Genomic DNA, 21,250 nt, shown 5'->3' with positions numbered 1-21,250 from the left:
CATTAGAGTGTGAATATTCTCTGTATCTTTCAATACTCCAAATACCTCTGCAAAAAGGCATTGAGGTGCAACACAAACAGGCAGCTAATGAATTATCATAACTAATGTCATAATAACAAAGATTGTTGCCGTGATTATTTATGCGCTTGCTGACTAATGTGCTCTCCGATTTATTAAAACCCAATATGTGCAAACAAACTAACTGTATTTGTGAAAATACAAATAATACATTTCGTAGTCACAGGCAAAGTTGGAGGCGTTCAGTTTTCCCTTTACATTCAACTGTACATTGAAAAATATTCTTTCTTATTTTACAAGCTTTTGGGTTGTTTGTTGTTTTTTGGGGTTTTTTTAAGCTATTAACACCAGTAATTTCAGTGTCTGTCAGTTGCTATTGTATACTGTGTCAAGGGAAATTTTTGTGTGGCCCTAAATTCCCCTCAGTTCCTGTCTCCTTAGGAGAGACAAATGCCTGTATTGCTTCACTCTCAAGCAGCAAAGTAACAGTTACCTAATTTCACCACTGAGTGTCTGCCGGTCCCAACTCCTTTCACTGGCCACAAATTCTTTGTACTGGTTCAGAAAAAGAAAAATCACTCTCATCTCTCCTGCTGCCCTGCTGTGGCTAATGGCCAGCCCAAACTGAAAATAAAAGAATCTCTCCACATTTCAGATACTGCAGCATGTATTGTTGTAGTACTGCAAAATAACAGCTTTATTTTGTTAAAAGGGTCTAACTTTAAGTGGACCATGGAATATTTATGGCTCTCAGTAGTCCTTTGAAAGAGTTATCTTATGTTTTTATGCCGATCATGGGTCAGAGGTTCAAATCAGCACTTCTTTCTGTCACTCCTTATATGTTTTACTGTAATTTACAGCTCAGCAAGAGGACTCATAAAACAAAAGTGTCTATTTTACTTCAGCAACTAATTCTAGCTAATCAAAGCTTTCCAGCAAAACAACCCAGCATGAAACTCTGCGTGGAAAATATGCAGAGAACAAAGCGTTTTGTCAAATAACACATCTCATGATGTAAACACATATGTCTCTTATAGGAAATTTTATCGCTTCCACATTATCGGCACACAAAAGGAGCATTCTTGCTGCAGACCTGGTGCGACTGTGGAGCCATCGTCATTGGAAACAAGAGCCTGATTAGGTTCCCACACAGATATGAATAGATTTTCTTTTTTTAGTGTAATGCTGCCTTTCTTATTTCTTAAACAGACTAGTAATTGTGGCTGTAAAAACAGTGGATTGTGTTTGGACGATATTTGTTTCTTCATATTTTTTTTAGCTACCCAATGACACCAATTATCCCATATGGTTGTCCTCTTCTGGAAAGTCTGAGTTAATCCACAGCTGTGAAGATGAAGACGCACCCAGCAGGCTCTAAATCTGGTGGGTCTCTTGTCTGTTAATAGAGTCCACAGTCTGCTGGACAGATGTTAAGAGGATCTGTATAATAAGTCAGTGACAAAGACCCAGACTTCTTCTGAGGAAAATAATTAGCCAAAACATATATATTCTTCATAGTTTTTCATTTTTGCTTCATCTTTTGGGGAAGAAAATTTGCCTTACTTCACAGAGGAACCCCACAGCACACACAATAGGTCCTGCTCAAAATATGAATGGACTAACAAACCACACTGGCATGTGTTCTGAAGAAATGGAAGATCTTTTTGTCCATGACCCATCCCTATGTGCTGCGGGTCTTGCACTATTATTTTAAGTTTGGGCTCATTCATCATAATATGGGGGGAACCCATATTATTAGGTATTGTCAGCTTTACAATATCTAATTACATTTGTAATGTGAGGAGAAATATAAACTGAAGATGAAATTAGCATTTTACTAGTTTTTTGTTAAAAGTTATTAACATTGCCTTTTCTAAAATAAAGGGATTACAGATAATATTTTTCATCCACATGCTGATGTTATGGGAGGAAAAACTAACTAACTAACTAACCAACCAAAACCTCAAAACAAACTGAAAAACAACAATAAAATCCTCATTTAAAAAAAGCAAAAAAACCAAAACACCCAAACAAAAAAAAAACCCACCCAAAAACACAAGGAAAGAATGTGGAATGAGAAGACACCTGCAGCAAGATCCATGTTTAGAGCCTCACTAACTTTTTCCTACCCCCACCTTTTTCCCTCTCTGGCCTGACAGCACAGACATCCAAACCCCAGAATCTTTCTCAGTTCCAGTCATGTAAATTTGGAGAAATGCTACAGACTTAAAATACATGCACCAGTGCAATAAAGAACTAACTTGCCTTCAGGCATATGTGCATTAAGGTGCTCTTAAGATCACTTCTGTTTCGTTTGCAAACTGTATTTCTTGTTCTTATGACCTCCTCCTGCTTCAAGACAATGAATTAGAAATGGCCATCAAACCAGCTCTCTCTGCTTTGCTGTCTGAATGCAGGACCTCTCATGCAGGCATCACCCCTGAGATCAGACTGTGCCCCTTGGAAATCAAATGGCTTTGATTTCATTGAATTATGACATTTAAATACAATCTCTCAGCAACTGCCTGTTCAGAACCTATTTACTGTAAAGCTGTGGACAAAGCCAAGAAAGAATGCTTAGAGCTTAAATGAATTATCAGTCACTGCAAGGGGCTAAGACAATGTACATAATTTGGCACCTGGCAGTTGTCCCTGCAATATTGTGTTTGTTTCCCCTTAGGAAGTAAAGCTTATGGTTTATTAGTTTTGCAGCACTTTGACAAGTTTTCAGGATAAAATGTCACCCCATCAACATATAAAGCTGCTGGGAATTTCTCATGCGACAGCATGAATATAGTAAAAGAAAAGTTCACTTTCTGAAAAAAAAAAAAAAAATCAAAAACATATTTTGAAATTTTTACACGACTAAATTTCAGGCAGTACTTTAGATATTTTGTATCACCATAGAATACATGTAACATTGTGTCTATTGAAAGAAAGTGACTACTCATCTCACAGTGTCAGTGAGTGTGATATTAAATCAGACTTTCAATTCTTTCCAGTGTCACTGGTTCAAAAATCTAATGCTGTAAAGTATAGGTACTGATCCTCAGTCCCCAAGAGAGAAAACTAAATTTTTGTCAGAAAAGAACAAAAGGTTGTCCAAAAGCTGACAGGGGGAAAAGACTAACAGCTACCAAAGCACACACACAAACAAAGCAAAACAAAAACAAATTTAAAAACATATATACAGAATTGAAGGCCTTCTGTGTCAGTATGGATCTCTTACTTTCTGAAGAACAATTCCCTTGCTAAGCCACTGACTGGAAGGAGAGGCAAAAATCCTCACTGACTTGGCAGCTATGTCACACCTCATTTCACTCTTTTTTTTTTTTTTTTTTTCCCTTTCCAAACAGACTGAGTGTTGGTCTTCTGAGAATATGATGCTAAGCCACTTTTCCTGTAGAGTTTTTAAACTGGGCCTCTGAGAAAGGGTTTGATACAATTCAATGACTGAAGTAATACCTTTGTCCATCTGAGCATTAAATGGCCCATTGAAATACAGCTTAGTTAGAAAGAATTTCAGCAAATGGTGCTTTCTAATTTTTATTATTATTATTATTATTATTCCTTTCCCAACAGATTACAGCCTAGATCTGAAAATGCAGTTCAATCACTTTTGGTTGTCTCTTAGGTCAGGCCTTTAGCCAGTGTTAATTAAATATAACCCCTTCAGAATACTGGAGGTTAAATGAGACCAACAAACTGGTCTTCTTCAACTCTTACCTCATACTCTCCAAAAAGCTGTATTTTGTTTGGGAGGGCCCTTGTTTAAACCCATTGGTCTTAACAATAAAAAATTTACTGGGAGCAGGGAGGGGGAAAAACATGCTAAATGCTATTTTATCCAACAGCCAGTAATCACTAAACATTAAACACCTATTTCCATGCAATAGACTATGTCTATTGTGTTTAAATAACACACATCATAAAGGAAAGTGCAGCAGCAGACAATTTAGGCTGTAGCAGCACATACAGCAGAATTTTCAGCTTGATAAAGTGAAACTATAAAGAGTCGATGCATAAGTCAGACAGCTTCCATACCTAATATCCTTCCCTGCAGCTATTAGAAGTTCACATTTTTGTCTCTAGTAGGCATGCACATTAGTTTACCTACAATTTCCTGTATTCAGTCACATTTTGTTGTCTGCTCCCTACAATTTGACTAGAGCATGAAATTGGAAAGTAGCTGAAATTGTCGTTTTTTCATCTTAGTGATTTTAAATTAAAAAAGGAGGCTTTTGTGCGGGCCATTTGTTTGCTGCTTCGTAAAAAAAGTTTCCTAAAGTACTCATAATAATTTTACTATCAGGTGAAGGCAAGCTTTTTTAACACTTGGCAATTAGTCTTGTCTTTCTGAACATGACTTTACCGTAAATACTCCTCCTTGACTATCCCTTTGTCCCAAGATTCCTTAGAAGAACGCAACCAAGCGATAATTCAGCATTATTGCTGCTCCAGTGCACTAATCGCTTAAAGCGCAGCGAGGACCCTATGTTTAGTGCCACAAGGCTCCTCCAGCCTCCCGGCCCAAGGCAGGCTTCCCAGCCCAGCAGCATCCAGATGTCAGGAGGAATATCCAGGTCCTGATGCAGCATGCTGCTCCGTCCCAGTATGGCCCAAACATCTGTTTCATCTGCTGGCGCCCAACCTGCCGGATACACCGAGGCGGCCGCGCAAAGTAGGGAGTGAGGGAGGCCAGGAGGGAAATGCTGCAGTTGCACAGCTCACAGCTCACTGTACATGTCCCTAAAAATTCTATATCAAGCAGATATCAGGAAGGACAATGTGATAATTAAAAAAGAAAAAATTAAAAAACAGCCACTTTATACACACCATATATTTAATTTTTTTTCCCCTAAGTGGGGCAACAGCCCAGAACTCATTAGCTTCTCATTTTACTAACTTCACTCTGGTTCAATTCTTTGTGGTGTAAGAAAAGGACAAAAATAAGGGAAAGCACAGAAGCACGTAACACAAAGTGCTTGTTGTGGTTATAGCAACTGCTCTTTATAGAAAAGAAAATAAAAACAGCCAAAATCACAACTTAAAAATGAGACAAACTTAGGCATCTCCTACATATTTATAATTTCCTGTAGATAGTAACTGAGGGGCTCAAAAACAATAAGCATCTTTTGTCTAAAAGAAAGGAGTATGTAAACATTGACACTTTATCTTGAGACACGACAAAAAACAGCAAACATTTTAGTTGATCTAGATTAAGTTCTGACAAGGAATAAAGGACTGCTAACTGTTCTCATCTCTCCCACTTTGTGTATCTATTCTCTTGTATTTTCACTCGTGACAATAATGGAATAGTTGCCTGCTCCCATGCAAATTCATTGAGTTGTTTATGAAAGCAAGATCAAAGCCCAAACTGAGAGCGCCTCTTTTTTCCCTGCTGCATTTTTCTCCAGAGGAGGACCTAATGAGAGGCTGCTAAGGCAGGAATCTTGCACTCTCACAGTGCAACCTCCCAGCTCACCCTTTCCCTGGCCGGCCTGGGGACACAGCTCACCTCAGGAGCACAGAGGGTGGGAGGCAGTGAATTCTGTCTTGTCCCACCTCAGCATGGGGTGAGCACCTGGACCCAGGAAGGAGGAATCATCCCTCAGACCTTCCATTTGAACACTCTCAGTGCACCTGAACAAGCCATCATCTTCCCTGTGCTCCTTCTGAAATGGACCCACTGCTGCTGCAATGCCACAGCACTTGAACTAGGTACCTCTGAATACAACCATCAGGTACTCCTAGTGAATATAAATGTGGGCATTAATAAAACCACTGTTCTAATAAAATATTGTAAATATCAAGAAAAAATACTTTATCAAATATCTATCACCATTTCCTCTGCAGGAAGATAGAAGGAACATCAGTAAAACCTTTCTCTTAAGCACAAAGATTTGCATTGCTTCATTTAATGCTGTCAGATGACTGATATGCTACTTTTTGATCACAATTCTCCTGGTTTTTACCATGCACGGAAAAGAACACAATAGACTTATCTATGTTGTTGTCCCAGATTATATATTGCACTAGGCATCTTGAAATTTTGCAAAGAATCTTCCACATTTTTTATTATTTTACAAAATAACTGTGAGACATTCTGCTTAGATACCTATGGTAGAAAGCCAGTCACAGAAAAGGACAACTGCATTTGCTTGAAAAAGTAATTTGAAGTTTCCAGCAGATTATGTTTTTCAAGAAAAAAAGTGAAATGTTCAAGATAAATCTGTATGTGATTTTTTTCTGTGTTTGCTACTATTCGAATTTGTAGCTGCTACTGGCATTTTTGTAGCATAAATTCTTCCTTACAAAAATTGAGGATGGCACTAAAGGTAACAGACTGGCAAGCTCACGAAGGAAGGACCAGGCAGCATGGCTCTAAACACACCTGCAAACAAAGGCTCTGGTGTTTTAAACTCCTTATATATCCAGAGAAAGCGAATAAGCAGTACTTACCTAAAGCAAAATATATCCAGATCTATCAGAAAAATATGAAAATATAACCAGATGGTTACATCAGAGCACAGGTTTTTTCATTCACTTTATGCTATCCTACTATTACCTTCTCTGGTGCACTGTAAATCAGATTATTCATAAGAAGAATTTTAAATGTTTTCTGGTATTCTTTCAGAAGCTCTTCCTTAAAACTCTGGGTTTTATCCCTTGCTACTAATATAAAGTATTTTTTACAATAAATGTGAGAGGTCTATATGAAAAGCAGCTGCCTCACAAATTCATTTCACACACTTCACCTATAGAAATGTCTTCTGCACTAAAACTAGAGCAAAAAAGGAGGACCCCCAACATAAGGGGAGAAAAATTATATGATTGAAAAGCAATTAATTACAGTAAGTTTGCTGAAGGGATGATAGCTATCAAAGCTTTTCAAATTTTGCATTTCAGAATTTCTGATATTTCTTTCAAAAAACGTTAACACATAGATGGGCTTTGTGAGAAAAGTCAGGAGTTTCATTCAGTCTCATGTCAGCAGGATTACAAGCAATTATGAGTAACTGCTTGTTGAGCTGTGTGAAATGAGTTGGTGAATGAGTTTCCTGGTGAGCACATGTCCATGTCACTGGTACGACTGCCAGTAATGCACACAATTTTAGCTGAAGGGGTCTAAAAACATCATTATTCTCCTAATCCTATAGGAGATGCTTCTGCAATTGTTGCTTCTAGTGTACACAGTCTAGGTCTGTCACCCTGGTGGCACACAGGAAAACTGAGGCATAAGCAAGAAAAAAAGAAACCAGGACATGGGGGGGGGGGGGGGGGGGGGAAATACTTAGGTTGGAAGATGTGTCTGGGGGGGGGGGGGGGGGGGGGAGGAATATAAGGGGCAGCAAACCTTCTCCAGATATATCTCCTAAAATCTGGCATAGATTTGTGGGTTCATTCCCTCTCTGACCATCCAGATGGAGAAATTGTTTACCATGACGTTGCAGCATTTCCCTTGCAGAACTGTGCAGACACAGAAGAGGGAATCTGAGCACTCACCACTGCTAAGCACATGAGAGGCAAAAGCTCAACAATTAAATTCCTACGTGCTCCCATGGCAGAATAACGAGACACCATCGCCGCAATAAACGGGTGCAAGTCAGGCAAAAGGAAGAATCCCGTTTCAACTGCCTCTCCCAATTCCCACATCTGAATCCCCGTCTTGTGAGAAGATGCTGAGGCAACTCTACATTTAAGAGCTGAATATTTGAAAGTGCTGCTTGGGATTTGAAACTGCAATGTTTTCTTACTTTTATAAGAGAGACAGTTCCTGTGGTAGCTCGCAGCCATTCTACAATTTTCACTAGCAAAAATGGACAGAAGACAGGGACATAATAAATATATACTGGCTCTACTGATCAGGAGAAGCTTTATCAGTCAGCTGGGGCACATCTGGGAAAAAAAGTCACTCAGGTGCATCTCTAGCATCCCATTCAATTAACATACCATTAAAAATGGTTTGTCCCTGTTCAGCCTGCTGCGTTACCTGATAAGTCAACATAGTTAAAATGTATATTTAAATGCAGAAAACAGTGAAATGTTTTCTTTGTGCAGCAGAAAACAAGCCCCGCTTACAGGTACTTTAAAGCATTAGAAATAATTGTGCTTTACAGGATGCTTAGCAGATTGCTCACACTGATCTTTTACCATATATTTTGAACTTTCATGCACCTTCAAGGAAAATTAAATAATTTCCTTATAGGAAGTACACACAAAATTATGCAAAACATATTCAAATGGTGCTTATAAAAATTACATCTAAGAAAAAAAAAATCACATTTGCACCTCAAAACCAGGTAGCTGGGAACTTACTATTATAAATTCATTGGAAGATGATGTATTTTACACCAGCAAATGTGAATTTGGTGTAAGATTGCTGTGCTTTCTGAACTGCAGTGGGTGTGATGATACTTCAGCAGCAGTGCTGGGACAGGGTTAAATAGGTTATGGGGCCTGAACAACCCTTCCCAAGGTGCTGAAAAGAGCAGCAGAAGAGAGGGCCTGTACTGGATGAATGACCCTGGACAGTTCACAGAAGTGTTATTAAATAACACTGCAAACTGGTTAAACCTGGTGACTTGTTCTGTGTCTAGAGCCCAGCACAAATGATTCAACTGCATTGGAAGTACTTTGCCTCTTTGATTTCTCACTTCACTTCCAAAAATGCCAGTGGACCTGACAGCACACTCACTATTCCTACACCTGAAATACATTTCCATTTGTTTTCATGCTTTGCTGTAATTCATGGCCAACACTAAAATACGCGCCCTATTAAGTCTACTTCACTAGATTTTGTGACAGATTCTTTTAAGTCTCAAATAATTCCTTAATAGTGAAATTTAAGCATGATGTGTGATCTTCTTGTACGCCTGAAGACGCTCCTCCCTCCTGTCTTTTTCAGGACTGACATGCAAACCTTCTGGTGTGCCTTCAGCCATATGCAGCCTTCATGCTGAGTCTGAGGAACAGACAGATGAATCCAATACTTTCTAGCAAGGACACTTTCCTAGCTCCTCAATCATATGGATTCTAAAAACATCACAGACCAAACACATTTTAAACAAGCAGTGCCCTGAAGGCCACACCATTTCCATTTCACCATCCGTAAAGCCTCTTCAACTTGGTGATAGCATTGTCTGCACACTGATTTGATGAGTTTTATCTCATTTTGTATGAATTTCCTTCTTTTTTTTAACTGGGTCAGTGGGAGGGCATATGCTCTTCTAATCAAAGACCCTCAGAAATTAAGCAGGTGGTGATACCTTTCGGGTCCAGGCATCTTTAAGAGAATTTTTCTGCTTCCTTTGAGCACACATATGTGTGTTAGTTTACACCTAGAAACTCTAATCTAAACTACCCTGGTTATTAGGACTTTTAGTTCAGATTAAAGGTAAGTTTTCTTTTTCTCTAGGAATTAGTAAGGATGGAATGATAATACTGGCATATATTATTTTCCTTGTGCACAGACCTAACTTTAAAGACATTTTTGTCTTTAATCTGGTTCCTGCTTCGTTCCTAAACAACCAAACATGTTAACATCGTCACAGGAAAAAATCCTTCATGTTTGTAATTTGTAGCCAAATTAAGCAGCTTGCTCTACGGTTATCAGAAGTATAATAAAATTCCAGAAACATACTCACTTGCAGCTAATTCCTGTAAGGCACACACCATATACATTTCTAGAAAGCTTGAAGGAATCCAACTGCCAGCTCAGAGTATGCCTCACAGTCAGCCTATTCCCCAAAGGGATGCCACAGTTTTAAAAGAGATTTAAAAAACCTGCTCATCCCCTGATGGCACTCTGTAGTACTGGTGCCTCTGGTGCTCTGTCAGTAAATGCAGCAGTAACTTATTTGCTTCTTACTGGCTTCTGAGTGACTACATACCCCAGGGAGGCAGCTTTGCAAAGCACAATGATTTTAAAATAGAGCCTGGGCTTTCAGCGAGGGGCAGCCAGTGGTTAAGGCAGCAAGAACGTCTTGTTGATGCTGGGGGCTCAGCCTCTCCCAGTCACTTGGGCTCCAGCTTCTGCCTTGATATAGACTGAAGAGATGCAGGAAACCTCCTGCCATCCAGCCTACAAGCACGATATCCTTTTAAACATACAAGTTTCCTGATAAGTGAGTTGATGTCTGCACCACTGAGGATCTCAATGGTAAATTCTCCCTGGAACAGCATATGGGACTGGAAGGCAGCTGTCCTGCTTGGTGAGATCTAAGGGTGCAAAAGGTGGGAATCCTGCCAGGAGCCTCATCCCTAGCTGCCAGATTGAAAAGTCTTCCCTCCTGGGAGAGGAGAGCAGGACAGAAGCCCTTCCCAAGGTGGAGGAGGGGTTGGGCATCTGAAGGGAAGAGAAGGAGAGCTGTGCCAGGCTGGGCGACAGTCTGGTGGCTACTCTCCTTCCTGCAGTGGGAGGAAACATCAGCCCTGGAATGAACCTGCTACAGACTATAGGAACCATCTCTTTCTTAAACATTGCCATAAATTTTTTATTAAATAACATGACACCATTCCAGTAGGCAAGAAGAAGAGTAACCAAGGCATGCTGCTTAAAGCAGCTATTGGAGGTGCAGGGCATGAAATGGGTGAGAAAAGGCTCTTGCAGCTGCAATGCTGCTGCACCAGGCTGATTACTCTGGCCAATGGCTCTGTTTGTCTGTCCATTTTTGCCAACTAGAAGAGAAGAGTGAGATTCCTATTCCCTGTGATGTTACTGGGGGAGCTAGGAAAATCCTCTTGGGGAAAAAATTAATCATAAGTGGTATTTTACTGCAAAAAGTCTCAATTTTGACAGGCTGTCCTTTCCTGATGAAAATCACTTTACCAGATAATTCAGGGCTGAAGATGAGAAGGAGTAGGAGAAGACAGAGTACTACGAAATTTTGCAAAGAAAGGAGGTCATATGGTAAAATATTGACTCCATGACATCATTTTCATTGATACTGCCACTGATATAATTCAACTTGATAACACAGATATTACATACAGAGACATAAACATTCAAGTAAGGAAAGGCACAAGTATAACTATTTCATTGATTTTAATTAAATTTTCCTGAGTATTGCAAGGTTGGCATATTTTTAATTTTATTTCTATTAAAGGGCGTGCTTGGTCTCTCAGAGCCTTAATAAAATCTTCTTTCAACCTCCCTCCTTTCTCTGCTACAACCTAAATTTCTACATGAGAAAAGGACCAAAATATGTAATTTACTACTTCCATATGCTGAAATTTGCACACACCATCCCCTTAATTTAGACCACTATTCACTGTATCATAATAAGGAACATTCTGTTAAAATATGTCCACCTAGAGCTCAGTAGTCTTTGAATGCCAGATAAAATCATTCTATAAGGCTAATGAAGACAGAAACTCTGCCTGTAACAATATTAAGTTTGTTTTCTCTGGTGATTTGAAGAAGTGAGCAATCTGTCAGTAATACATTGAGGGAAATTACTTGTCTTGTAGGAATTCCCGCTGACAGTCACTCACTCACAGTGCTGACCCAAACATCTACCTGCTGACAAACAAATTACAGTGTCTAACTTTGAAAAGGTAACTAGCTGTTTTTAATTTTTATTGGTCTCAACAAATCTCTCTCATATTTACCCAATCCCCATTCTTCACTGTGATAAAAAAAAAGGGGGAAAAAAGGAGAAAGGAAAAAGAAAATGGAAAAACCCATGGTTTTTTGCATTTGAAAAAATTATTACTGCCTACATCCGAGAGTGTTATGTCAGATAAAACTGTTAAACTGTGTCTAACCAACATTAAGACTGGCAGCCCTGCCAGTGACTGACTGGGTGAGTGAACACATTACTGAGACAGCATTGTAGAAATTAATTTTCTTCAATAAAGTGATTTTTAAGGCTCATATATTTCACAATCTAAACATATGTCACTGTTTCATAAACAAAATAAATGGATTAAAATAATACATTACCAATATGCTGACACATGGAGATATTTTAATTAGAAATACTTAAGCTGCGTGATATTTAACTGCTATATTTGTTGAAGAGGAGCATGCATCATTTAGTAAGACATAAGGCAGGTACATCACTTTGCATGATGTGGTACCAGAATGGGACCAAATCACCTCCAGTGTGAGCTCTCACTATCAGATCACATTAGCCCCACTGAAAAATCATGTTAAGGTTACAGCATACAGAGGAGACTCCATAAGAGCAGCCATCCACTAAAACAACTTCTTCATTGAAATAATAAGTCACCCAGATTCTGGTTCCTGAGAAATAATATTTCTTCACAAAGGGACACGTTTAACAACTTAGCTATTTAAAGGCCATATTTACATGACTGTCGCATTACATTGGCCTCTTTCCTGCATTCTTCTTGACTTACTTTGAGGACCAGCACTAAAATAGCTGAGGAAAGCAAATGTCAACTATGCCCTGAAATTTATACGTGTGAGAGAATTGGAATAAGTAGAAATGTAATATATTGTTTACTGTACCAAGTGCCCTCTGTTCTCTAAAGGTCAAAAGCATTGTAACCTTGGAGTTACAGTTTCTGATTGTTCCCAGGGTTAAATACATTATCAAAATTAATGGTTCAAACCCCTCAACTTCCAGATATACGAGTATTCATGCCTCCATCTGCTGAACTGTTCAACTAAAAATAGCATTCTTTGGCCTTCCCTCTACTAATATTGTGCCCCTGAGGCAGGCTATGCAATGCTTCAGCAGTACACTGGATCTGCACCCAGCAGAATAAAAAAAGGTCATTTACTTCGTCTGCAGCTAGAAGAGAGTATGGAGAAGAGGGATAAGATGGGAGGACAGAAAACAAATAGGCAAATGTGTGTTTAGTTAAAATTTTGTCTTTTTTTTTTTTTCAAACTGTATTATAAAAACTTCAGGTTCCAGGAACACAGCTGCAACTATAGTTAAGATTCGCCAAGGATCATTAGTGTTATAAGCGATAAATTCTGAAGGACAAATTACACAAATAGTTTGGGGAAAGAGTTATGAAGGAAAGCTTTTTTGTTTTGCTTTTTTTTTTCCTAGAGCTCACTTTGTTTAGGAATAGCTCCAGCTAGCATCATTGTAATGCTTCCATTTCTATCAACAGTTTATCAGACGTGGTTGAGAGAGTTGCGACACTTCCTTATTTATCTCCTAGACAGTTTTGTAGAAATATGTAAGAATGAAGGCAGGGGGGATTTTTAAACCCTAAACGGCATACAGTAACATTCCTTGTTTGAAAGTAAGGACATACAGGTGCCACCTCTGCCACCACTGGCAGTAACTAGGTTCCTGCTACCAGCAGCATGAGAGCTGGAAAACCCATTTTGTGACCAAGTCCACTCACTGAGCAAGACTGCTGGCCACACATCTCTAGGACCTCTTAATATCAGCGCAGTCATTTGACAGCTTGGGGAAAAGTTCAGGGAAATGGGAAAGAGGGAAAACTCCAGAGAAGGTGTATGTGAAAAGGAGCAAAAGGAAAATTATCAACAGGTTTTACAGCTCATGCTGGTTAATTAAAGCAATAAGCTTTTGTTACACACAGGTATCAGAACTGTTTCACGTGCCACAGGTGTGTTTGGTAATAAACCTGCAAACTACTCACCCACAATTGTTTGAGGCTGGAGGGGTGAACAGAAATAGCTTGTTTTTTCTGATCAGACTATACCTAGGAGAACTGATCCCTCATCATCTAGGTCCCCTCTCATGCCAAGAGTCCTAACAAGGCTTGGTCCTGTCATGCATATTATTTAAATTTTTGGCTGATTTGTTGAGAAAACTGGTGAGACGGGGCTGAGATGCCAATGGGAAGTATGGAGCACAGAGTCTTTGTCAATGACACCTTCATGAGACCAGTATACAGATCAAAAGAAACGATCTGGTATCAATCCAAAGCAGAGCCAGCCACCAATGCAGGAACCTGGACTGGCATAAAAGTGTGGTAGGTGCTATTTCACTTCAGGATACTGAAAGCTACAAGTGAATATTAGTGGTATTTACCGTGAGCTGATCAATGTGATCAAAAAACTACAGAGAAGATGGGTCAAACTGGTCTGTTGCTGAAGGAGAAATTTTTTTTCTTTTTTTATTTTTTAATGCACTACCCACGAATGTCAAACTAGCTACTTGAGAAACTGCTGTATATTATTTCAGTAAAGCTTTTTGTACTCATAGAGATACATAATCCACTGGTGAACATGAATATAGAATTCAGAGAAACTACATTTTGATAACAATAGCTTGAATAAGACAGAAAAATCATTAATTAGCAATTGCCCACTGGAAATATCCTCTGTGAAATAATTGCTATTGTGACATGATGTACCTCGTAAAAAAATGGTTCTCTGTTCTATTAGATTCAGAGCTTGCATAGAAGTTGCCCTAACACACAGGAAAATGAGAACAAAAATTTTCTGCTACCTCTTACCCAGAACATGATCATCCAAATAAAAGAAAACATAAGTACAAAAATAAAGGGGAGATTACAAGATTGAAGCTGGCAGAATTTCCTTAGCTGGACACAGATTATAGAAAATAATTTTGGAATTAATAATACTGCCCTGGTAAAGTTGAAATGTTAGAGCTACTGCAAAACTCTTTTGCTTGATATAGCTTTCCCTCCCCAGGTTCTCCAAACATGGATATTACACACACACTCACATGTAGTAACAAAACCAAACCTGCAAATAAATTAGCTATTTCTCCCACTGGCTGAAAGGAACAGAGATTCGTTTTGTGATCAGTATTTTTAAGCACTTGGGAAATACTCAGATACCATGGTCACAGCATTCACGTAAATAAATAAGTGGGTGGGGTGCATGGAAGAAAGGAAGCAGAACAGAGAAAGAAGGGGGAAGGGAAGCAAAGATGGAAAAATGAGCTGAAATGCTACACCCCTAACAGTCTTCATGACGCATCAGGTATAACAACAAATTCTCTCCAACAAACACACCCAAATAAGTGCACATTTAGGGAACACAGAGAATTGACACAAAGAGAAAATTAATAGTAGGAGTAAATAAAATTTAGTTCAGGCACTTTTACAATCTGATGAGCAGGTATCAGCCAAAGGTTAAGTGTTCTGTTATTTAAGCTCTTATAACCATGAAATATTAAAGGTTTTGAAATCCCATAGAGATGAAATTCAAACAAAATAGAGAGGGGGGGAAACACGAAAACAAAAAAATTCTTTTACAGCAAATATGCCTAAATGGAAATTCAGACCCCAAAGCCTGAATGTTCCTGAATTGACTAGCACACATTTTTGCTGGTTGTTTTCTCTCTAATTGTTCTCGTCATGTTTAATAACTCAGTCTATCATTTCTGCAAATTAATGAAAATGCATTATTGCGGTAGGTTCAGATCAAGTCTGATGTGCAAATATGTGGGTCAAGTTACAAATGGATCATGTAAAAGAAAAGCAGGAATGTCTGTGGTTTAGATCCCATTTCTTTGACAGTTGAACAGTTTTCATCCTTTTCTGCCTTGCAGTCTTGTGTAGGCTCACTATTTGTTTTAGTGCATTTCAAAGGCAGCAAAAATAGTCTCTCTATTCACAAAGCTGATTTCTGCAGTATTTTCCCAACTAAAGCTAATAAGACTTTTGCTTCAATAAGTAGTCAAATACTGGCTTTCTAAAGATACCTGCTATTTTTCCTTTTGAGCAACTTCCCCTTTGGTTTCAATCCTGTCCAAGGTACAGTCTTAACATCACATTATTAGACCCAAAACGATTTTTCAGAGATCTTTGCCTGCAGAGTCAAGGTGTTCTCTTTTCAAATGTGGATTTGAGGTTAGGTCAGGCTCAAGGAGTCTTTTTTGTCAGCTCTGGACCACCAATGAGCAGAGGTCCATTAACAAGTTCTGGCCCCATTTTTTTGCTTATCCAAAGTTAATTTGGCAAGACTATAATCATAGGGTAAAGAGAAAAGGATTTTTTATCTGTTTTGACCCCTCTGGGAAAAAGAATTAATCACAGAAAGGTAAGCAAAGTAGATATTTGGATATTAGCATGGCAATACTTTGCTACTCTAGGCACAATTTATTCCTACTTTGCTTCTGAACTCGACTCTAACCTAACTGAAATAGGGGTTTCAAAGGTTTACTTGTAAATAGTTACATGCATCTTTAATGGCCTTTCCTCTCATGTTCACTGTCACTTTCTTTCCACACATTTTAACTCTGAAAGCTTTTGACTGTTTCTTCATTATTTATGACATTGTTGTGTCTTTCTTCTGAAATTAAAAACTTCTTGCCACAAGAAGCTAGCTAATAATATGGCACATAAATCTTTCTTTCACAACATTTCATTCTATATGTGCCAAAAATAAATAAATGGCCAAACTAAGTCACTAGCCATGCTTGGCACCTGACCAGCTTAATGCACAGAAAGGTTGAGATTACCTTAATACAGAAGCTAAAAGAGTTTGCAATTTATTGTATTGTCAGCACCACACAGTTAAAAAAAAAAAAAGGGAAAAAAGAAAAACCCAATAATGCACTTTTGTTTGGATACACTGACTGCTCCAATTATAGGCAGTGCATTACAGCTACAGAGGAGCAACCACATGAAAATAAAGTACAAAAAGATCTTTGAACTTATCTCCCATCAACTGTTTATATAAATAAAAAAATACCATTAACTGCCAGTATAAAACACACAGAACAATGTCTTTCACTCACAGTATCAAGGTTGGCTGCACGTTGCTGTACTGTAAGTACATAAGGTGTTAATCCTCCTGGGCTGTGCTCAAAAATTATTTAACATTCAGGCTATTATTTAGCATACAGCTGGTTAGCAGTTTTCCCCTAAAATGTTGGCTTCCATCCCACATTTTTTTGTTCTGGCACATACCTGGAGCTGTAAAGGGCTGAGTCCAGAAGCAGCAGCAGCTGCCATTGTTGATGGAATGAACTGCACAGGGTAGTTATCACCTGTCGGGAGAACAATGCGTGCAGGTTCAGACAATGAGCAGAGAATAGCAGCAGACAAGTGCAAACAAGGCCCTAGGATTGCCTGAGCTCCCCAGCACTCCTCTAAGCCTAAACATCTGCAAAAACAAAAGGCTTCGCTGGGCACGGACTTGCCATGCTCCCTTGGAACTTTTTTTGTTAGCAGATAGCTGGTAGGCAAACTGGCAAAACATAAATATGATACTCGTGATTTTCATTTTCAAAAGCGAATGTTCAAATCAAGCATGGAAGGCTGGGCAGAAAATGGGTCTTGCAACCACAGACGCACAGATGAGATACCCCAGGAAACCCCAGTGGCTCCCACAGAAAAAAAAAAGAAAAAAAGAAAAAAAAATTAGTTTTCACCACATGTTTCATAAAAAGATTAAAAATCTGTTATAACCCAAGAAATATCAGTCCTGTTTAAAGCAGGGTGATTTCTTCCCAGTGTCAAGTGGCTCCTGGGACATGTATCCAGGTGGGTCAACACAGGTTGAGGTTTCTGGTTTTGATTTGGGATTCTCTGTCTTGGGACAGCTCCCTTAAGGTAGTCATAGAGAAGAACACAATTAAATCACCTTTTAACATAGCTTGAAATATAGTTTTAATTTTCTCTTAGATCTGGGGGCCTTCTGAAGTTGATAGATTAGACAGGTGCTCAGTTACATGAAGGTTCAGGTACTAAAATTTCCAAATTAAGTATTGTAACATGATGTCTTATAGTATATCTATGGGTGTTCCCATTCACTGTGTGATGTGCAGCACACAGTGCCATTTGAACTCTTAGTCAATGTAGGGAACAAAAAAACAGTGAAATAGCTTAGCAGTGTAATCTGTAATATAAAAATGAATACAGTGATGGATAAGAAGCTGTGATTTAATGGAATATCACTTTGGCTCCAACTACTTATTTAAAATCAGTGTTATATACTATCTGCAAGTTACATTTCAACAGACTGTGCATTTTTAGATATTTTTACAATAATCAGTCCATTTTACACAAAATCTTCCATGCTGAAAGCAGAATATAGCAATAAGAGAAATGCAGAAATCCAGTATAATATAGTCAGGACATTCCAAGAACTAGACTTTTTCTGTCACCCCCTCAAATAAATAACAATAGCTAAAATCTTTGCAGTCACCAGACTCCTCAGAATTCTTTCTTTTTTACCTCATGATGTTCGATTGTATCCAGTTCAGTTAAAATGTTTTGTTGTTTCACTTTTTTAATAAATTGTACATGTCTAATCCACAAGGTCTCTTTGCATCATATCCATAATACCTCATCAGGCCATTGAGCACAGTATGTGCTTGTACACAGTCCAGTAACAATTGGATTCTGATTGCATATGGAGCTCTGCTACAATGCATTCACTCACACTATATTGTGCTGGTGTCCTATGGAGTAATGTTCAAAATATCTCCTCTTATTTTCCCCATTCCATGAGGTTGATTTTAGTGTGCAATGATGTTGGGTTTTTTTTTTTTTTCTTTAAAAAACAAAACCAATGAAAAAGTCTTCTAGAATATTTTCTTAAAGTACTTAAGCTGTCTCTTTATGGTTAAATAATTCCACTTGTCTCTTTGATATTTATATGAAATTATCTGAATAAATAAGATCCTAATCTAAGTTAAATAATGTTTCTTTCAGAAATATATTACAAGGTTTTTTTAAAAAAAATCACAAAGATGTTGAATTAATGATGCTTTAAATGGGGGGGAAAATAACCATCTGACTTATCAGCATGGACTGCCTTGCAGAACATTTCGGAGGCATTCTTTCTTTAAATATCATGAATTATTCATCCCTGTTCCACACAGAAATCTCTTCTTTCTCCCTCCCCCTCCACATACACTTTTTAAGTTCAATACCAGTTGCTTTATTTGTACTAAAACATTTTCCATGTCAAACATATTTTAAAAAAAACCAAACTCTAAAAGAATTCCCTGCGGCACTCCTTTTTCACAGCTGTCATGCTCCTATGGTTTGAAATAGCCAGATATTTTATACCCACATGCGCACACGCAAAGACACACACACAGAGTTTTTGGCTTCACAGTTAATTTAATAGTATCTTCTCCACACCCTGTAGTGTTCTCTTGCTCACCTGCTGGCTACAGTGCTGTCTCTTGTTGCAGGAAGAAGAATATTCATAGGGTTATGCATTTATCTGTAATCAAAACCCAATATTGTCTGGTTTTGCCCTCATTTTAATGTGTTAAATTATGGCAAAGTCCTGGTATGTCAGCAGCATCTTTGTGCTGAGAAGAAAAATTAATACTCCTTCAGCTCTGGAGTACCTTGTTGACACTGAGGAGTAAAAGCAGAGCAAAGGTACTTCTTTCTCCCTTGAGCAAACTGAGCATGCAAGGAGTGCTTGGATTTAATTTTTAATTACGGAGGTACATATTTCCCCCTCTTGTTTTCTCAGTGCAAGAATGGATCAAGAAGCTCCTCCATAGCTGTCTTGGCAAGAAATCAGTCAATGTATTGTAGCAATTTTTTTCAAATTTGTTTCTCGATTTGGAGTGCTTGCATGAGGATCCATTCTTTTAAATTTGTACAAAAGGCAGGAGGACATGTTCAAACAGGTCTGCCTTAAGTGCTGGTGTGTGCTGGCCTTTGATAACCAGGAGTAAGAAGAATGCTGGAAGAAGAAAACCTGTCATGTTTTGCAAACTGATCTTTTCAATCTCCTTGCTGTGCTGATTGTCTATTTACATTTGGCTGCTGTTGTTTATATATAAATTGGTGTTTACAAGCCATGGAAAATTATGCCAGACTTCTGTTTCGTTTGTCAGGTTGAGCAACATTTCCAAATGAATAAAAGCAGTGAGCAATTGTGCTGTGTTATTCTACACAGAAATAATGTAAATGTTTCTTTTTGTCTTGGATGAAGAGATGAAGCTTAGCAGACTTTATTTATAGGATGTATAGACTTACCTTCCAGATCAAGGCTCTGTGAGCTGTGAGGAAAGAAGGATGTCTGGCTTTTGTGAGACCCAGAGTAGGGGGAAGGTGCTGCCTTATTACCAGCCTTTCCTAAAACACAATTGTAAGACATAAGCCGCCTCTCCTCATCTGAGTTACAAAGCTTTTGGCTTGCTGATGTTCCCACCATTTTGGGATGTCTGTCTACAGAATGAGAGGAAATGGAGTTGGAAGAGCTGCAAGAGGTCAGCAGTTCCAGGGCCCCATCCTTTCAGACATCATGGACAGCCTGAGCAAAGCATACCTCAGGCGCTGTGGGGATACTGCAGGGAGAGAGAGGGACACTCACACAGTATTCCCACACAGGGCATGAATTTTGCTTGTCCAGAGCCACCAGGGTTGAGGAAGATTGTAACAGAGGTAACTGACTGAGGGAATACCGTGGAGCCTCTCCCCTGTCCCATGGCACTGCTTCAGTTGTGCCTTTGTCTTGTGTAGGGTTTGCTGCAGCTCTGCCTTATTGCCATTCTCATGCTGCAGCAAAACCAGCAATTTTGCAATTTTCTGTCTGCAGGTAACGTCTGCAAAATTATGAAATTTGCACATTTCACTACAAAGCCCTACCTGACAATATCCAGTTGCCTGCCATCATCTCCAGCTTTTACATCAATATTTGGGACTAAGGCACATATGATTGCTACAACAAATCCCGAGGTTACAAAGTCCTTTTTCCAACCAAGTAAAACCCAACAGGGGACACATGACAGCCTTTAACTCAGTCCTGGGGAATTTCCATTAGAAAAAGGACTCATGGAGCCATGAAAAGACACACAGGCAACCAGGACACAGTGGATTTGGTGTGTGCCTCCTGTTTTCACCTGCCAGGAGGAAGAGAAGCCTATTTACTTACCTAAAAAAAGAATACTTAGATATGGAAAATCTAAACCTCCTTACTAACTTTAGGAAAAACTTCTGAAAGACCTATTCCAAATGGAAATTGCAATGTCAAATATCAGAGAAATCCAGAACATCTAAGATTATGTGAGTTATGTGGATTAGCTACAGTAATCAAGAAGTTTAATTAGTTTGATGACAAATATTTCACACTATTGGAATCTTCTGAAGTCCAGCCAGATGACAATAAGCCTGACAGTTTTGTCATGCTTTCCCTAATAATATTACTTTCTCTGATTTGCCCAAGTGCAACTAGAAACAGAAATCAAGCCAAAATGTCGACTCTGTTTCTGCCACCAACCCAGGAAAACAGTTTCCATTTTCACATTACATCACAACATAGCAAAATCTCTTGTAAATTATTTTTGTGCATAAAGCCAAATGTTCTAGGTAAGTAGATAGG

General features: G+C 38.7%; 1 protein-coding gene across 12 annotated transcripts in view; it reads right to left on the bottom strand.

Annotated features, from left to right (window-relative positions):
• Nucleotides 1-21,250, bottom strand: part of SOX6 (SRY-box transcription factor 6) — a 369,109-nt gene that overhangs the window by 73,756 nt on the left and 274,103 nt on the right. For 8 of the 12 annotated variants that reach the window (XM_041415103.1, XM_041415104.1, XM_041415107.1 and 5 more), the window contains 2 exons: nt 19,906-20,004; nt 16,864-16,943 (listed from right to left, as the gene is read on the bottom strand). In XM_041415103.1, the coding sequence (XP_041271037.1) occupies nt 16,864-16,943; nt 19,906-20,004 (179 nt within the window). The remainder of the gene's footprint in view (nt 1-16,863; nt 16,944-19,905; nt 20,005-21,250) is intronic. The other 4 variants (XM_041415113.1, XM_041415112.1, XM_041415108.1 and 1 more) reach the window with 1 other exon arrangement.

The sequence above is a fragment of the Onychostruthus taczanowskii genome, unplaced genomic scaffold (genome assembly GCF_017590055.1).
Source record: "Onychostruthus taczanowskii isolate IOZ18803 unplaced genomic scaffold, ASM1759005v1 scaffold49, whole genome shotgun sequence".
Lineage (NCBI taxonomy): Eukaryota > Metazoa > Chordata > Aves > Passeriformes > Passeridae > Onychostruthus > Onychostruthus taczanowskii.
This window is presented reverse-complemented; position numbering and strand designations above follow the sequence as displayed.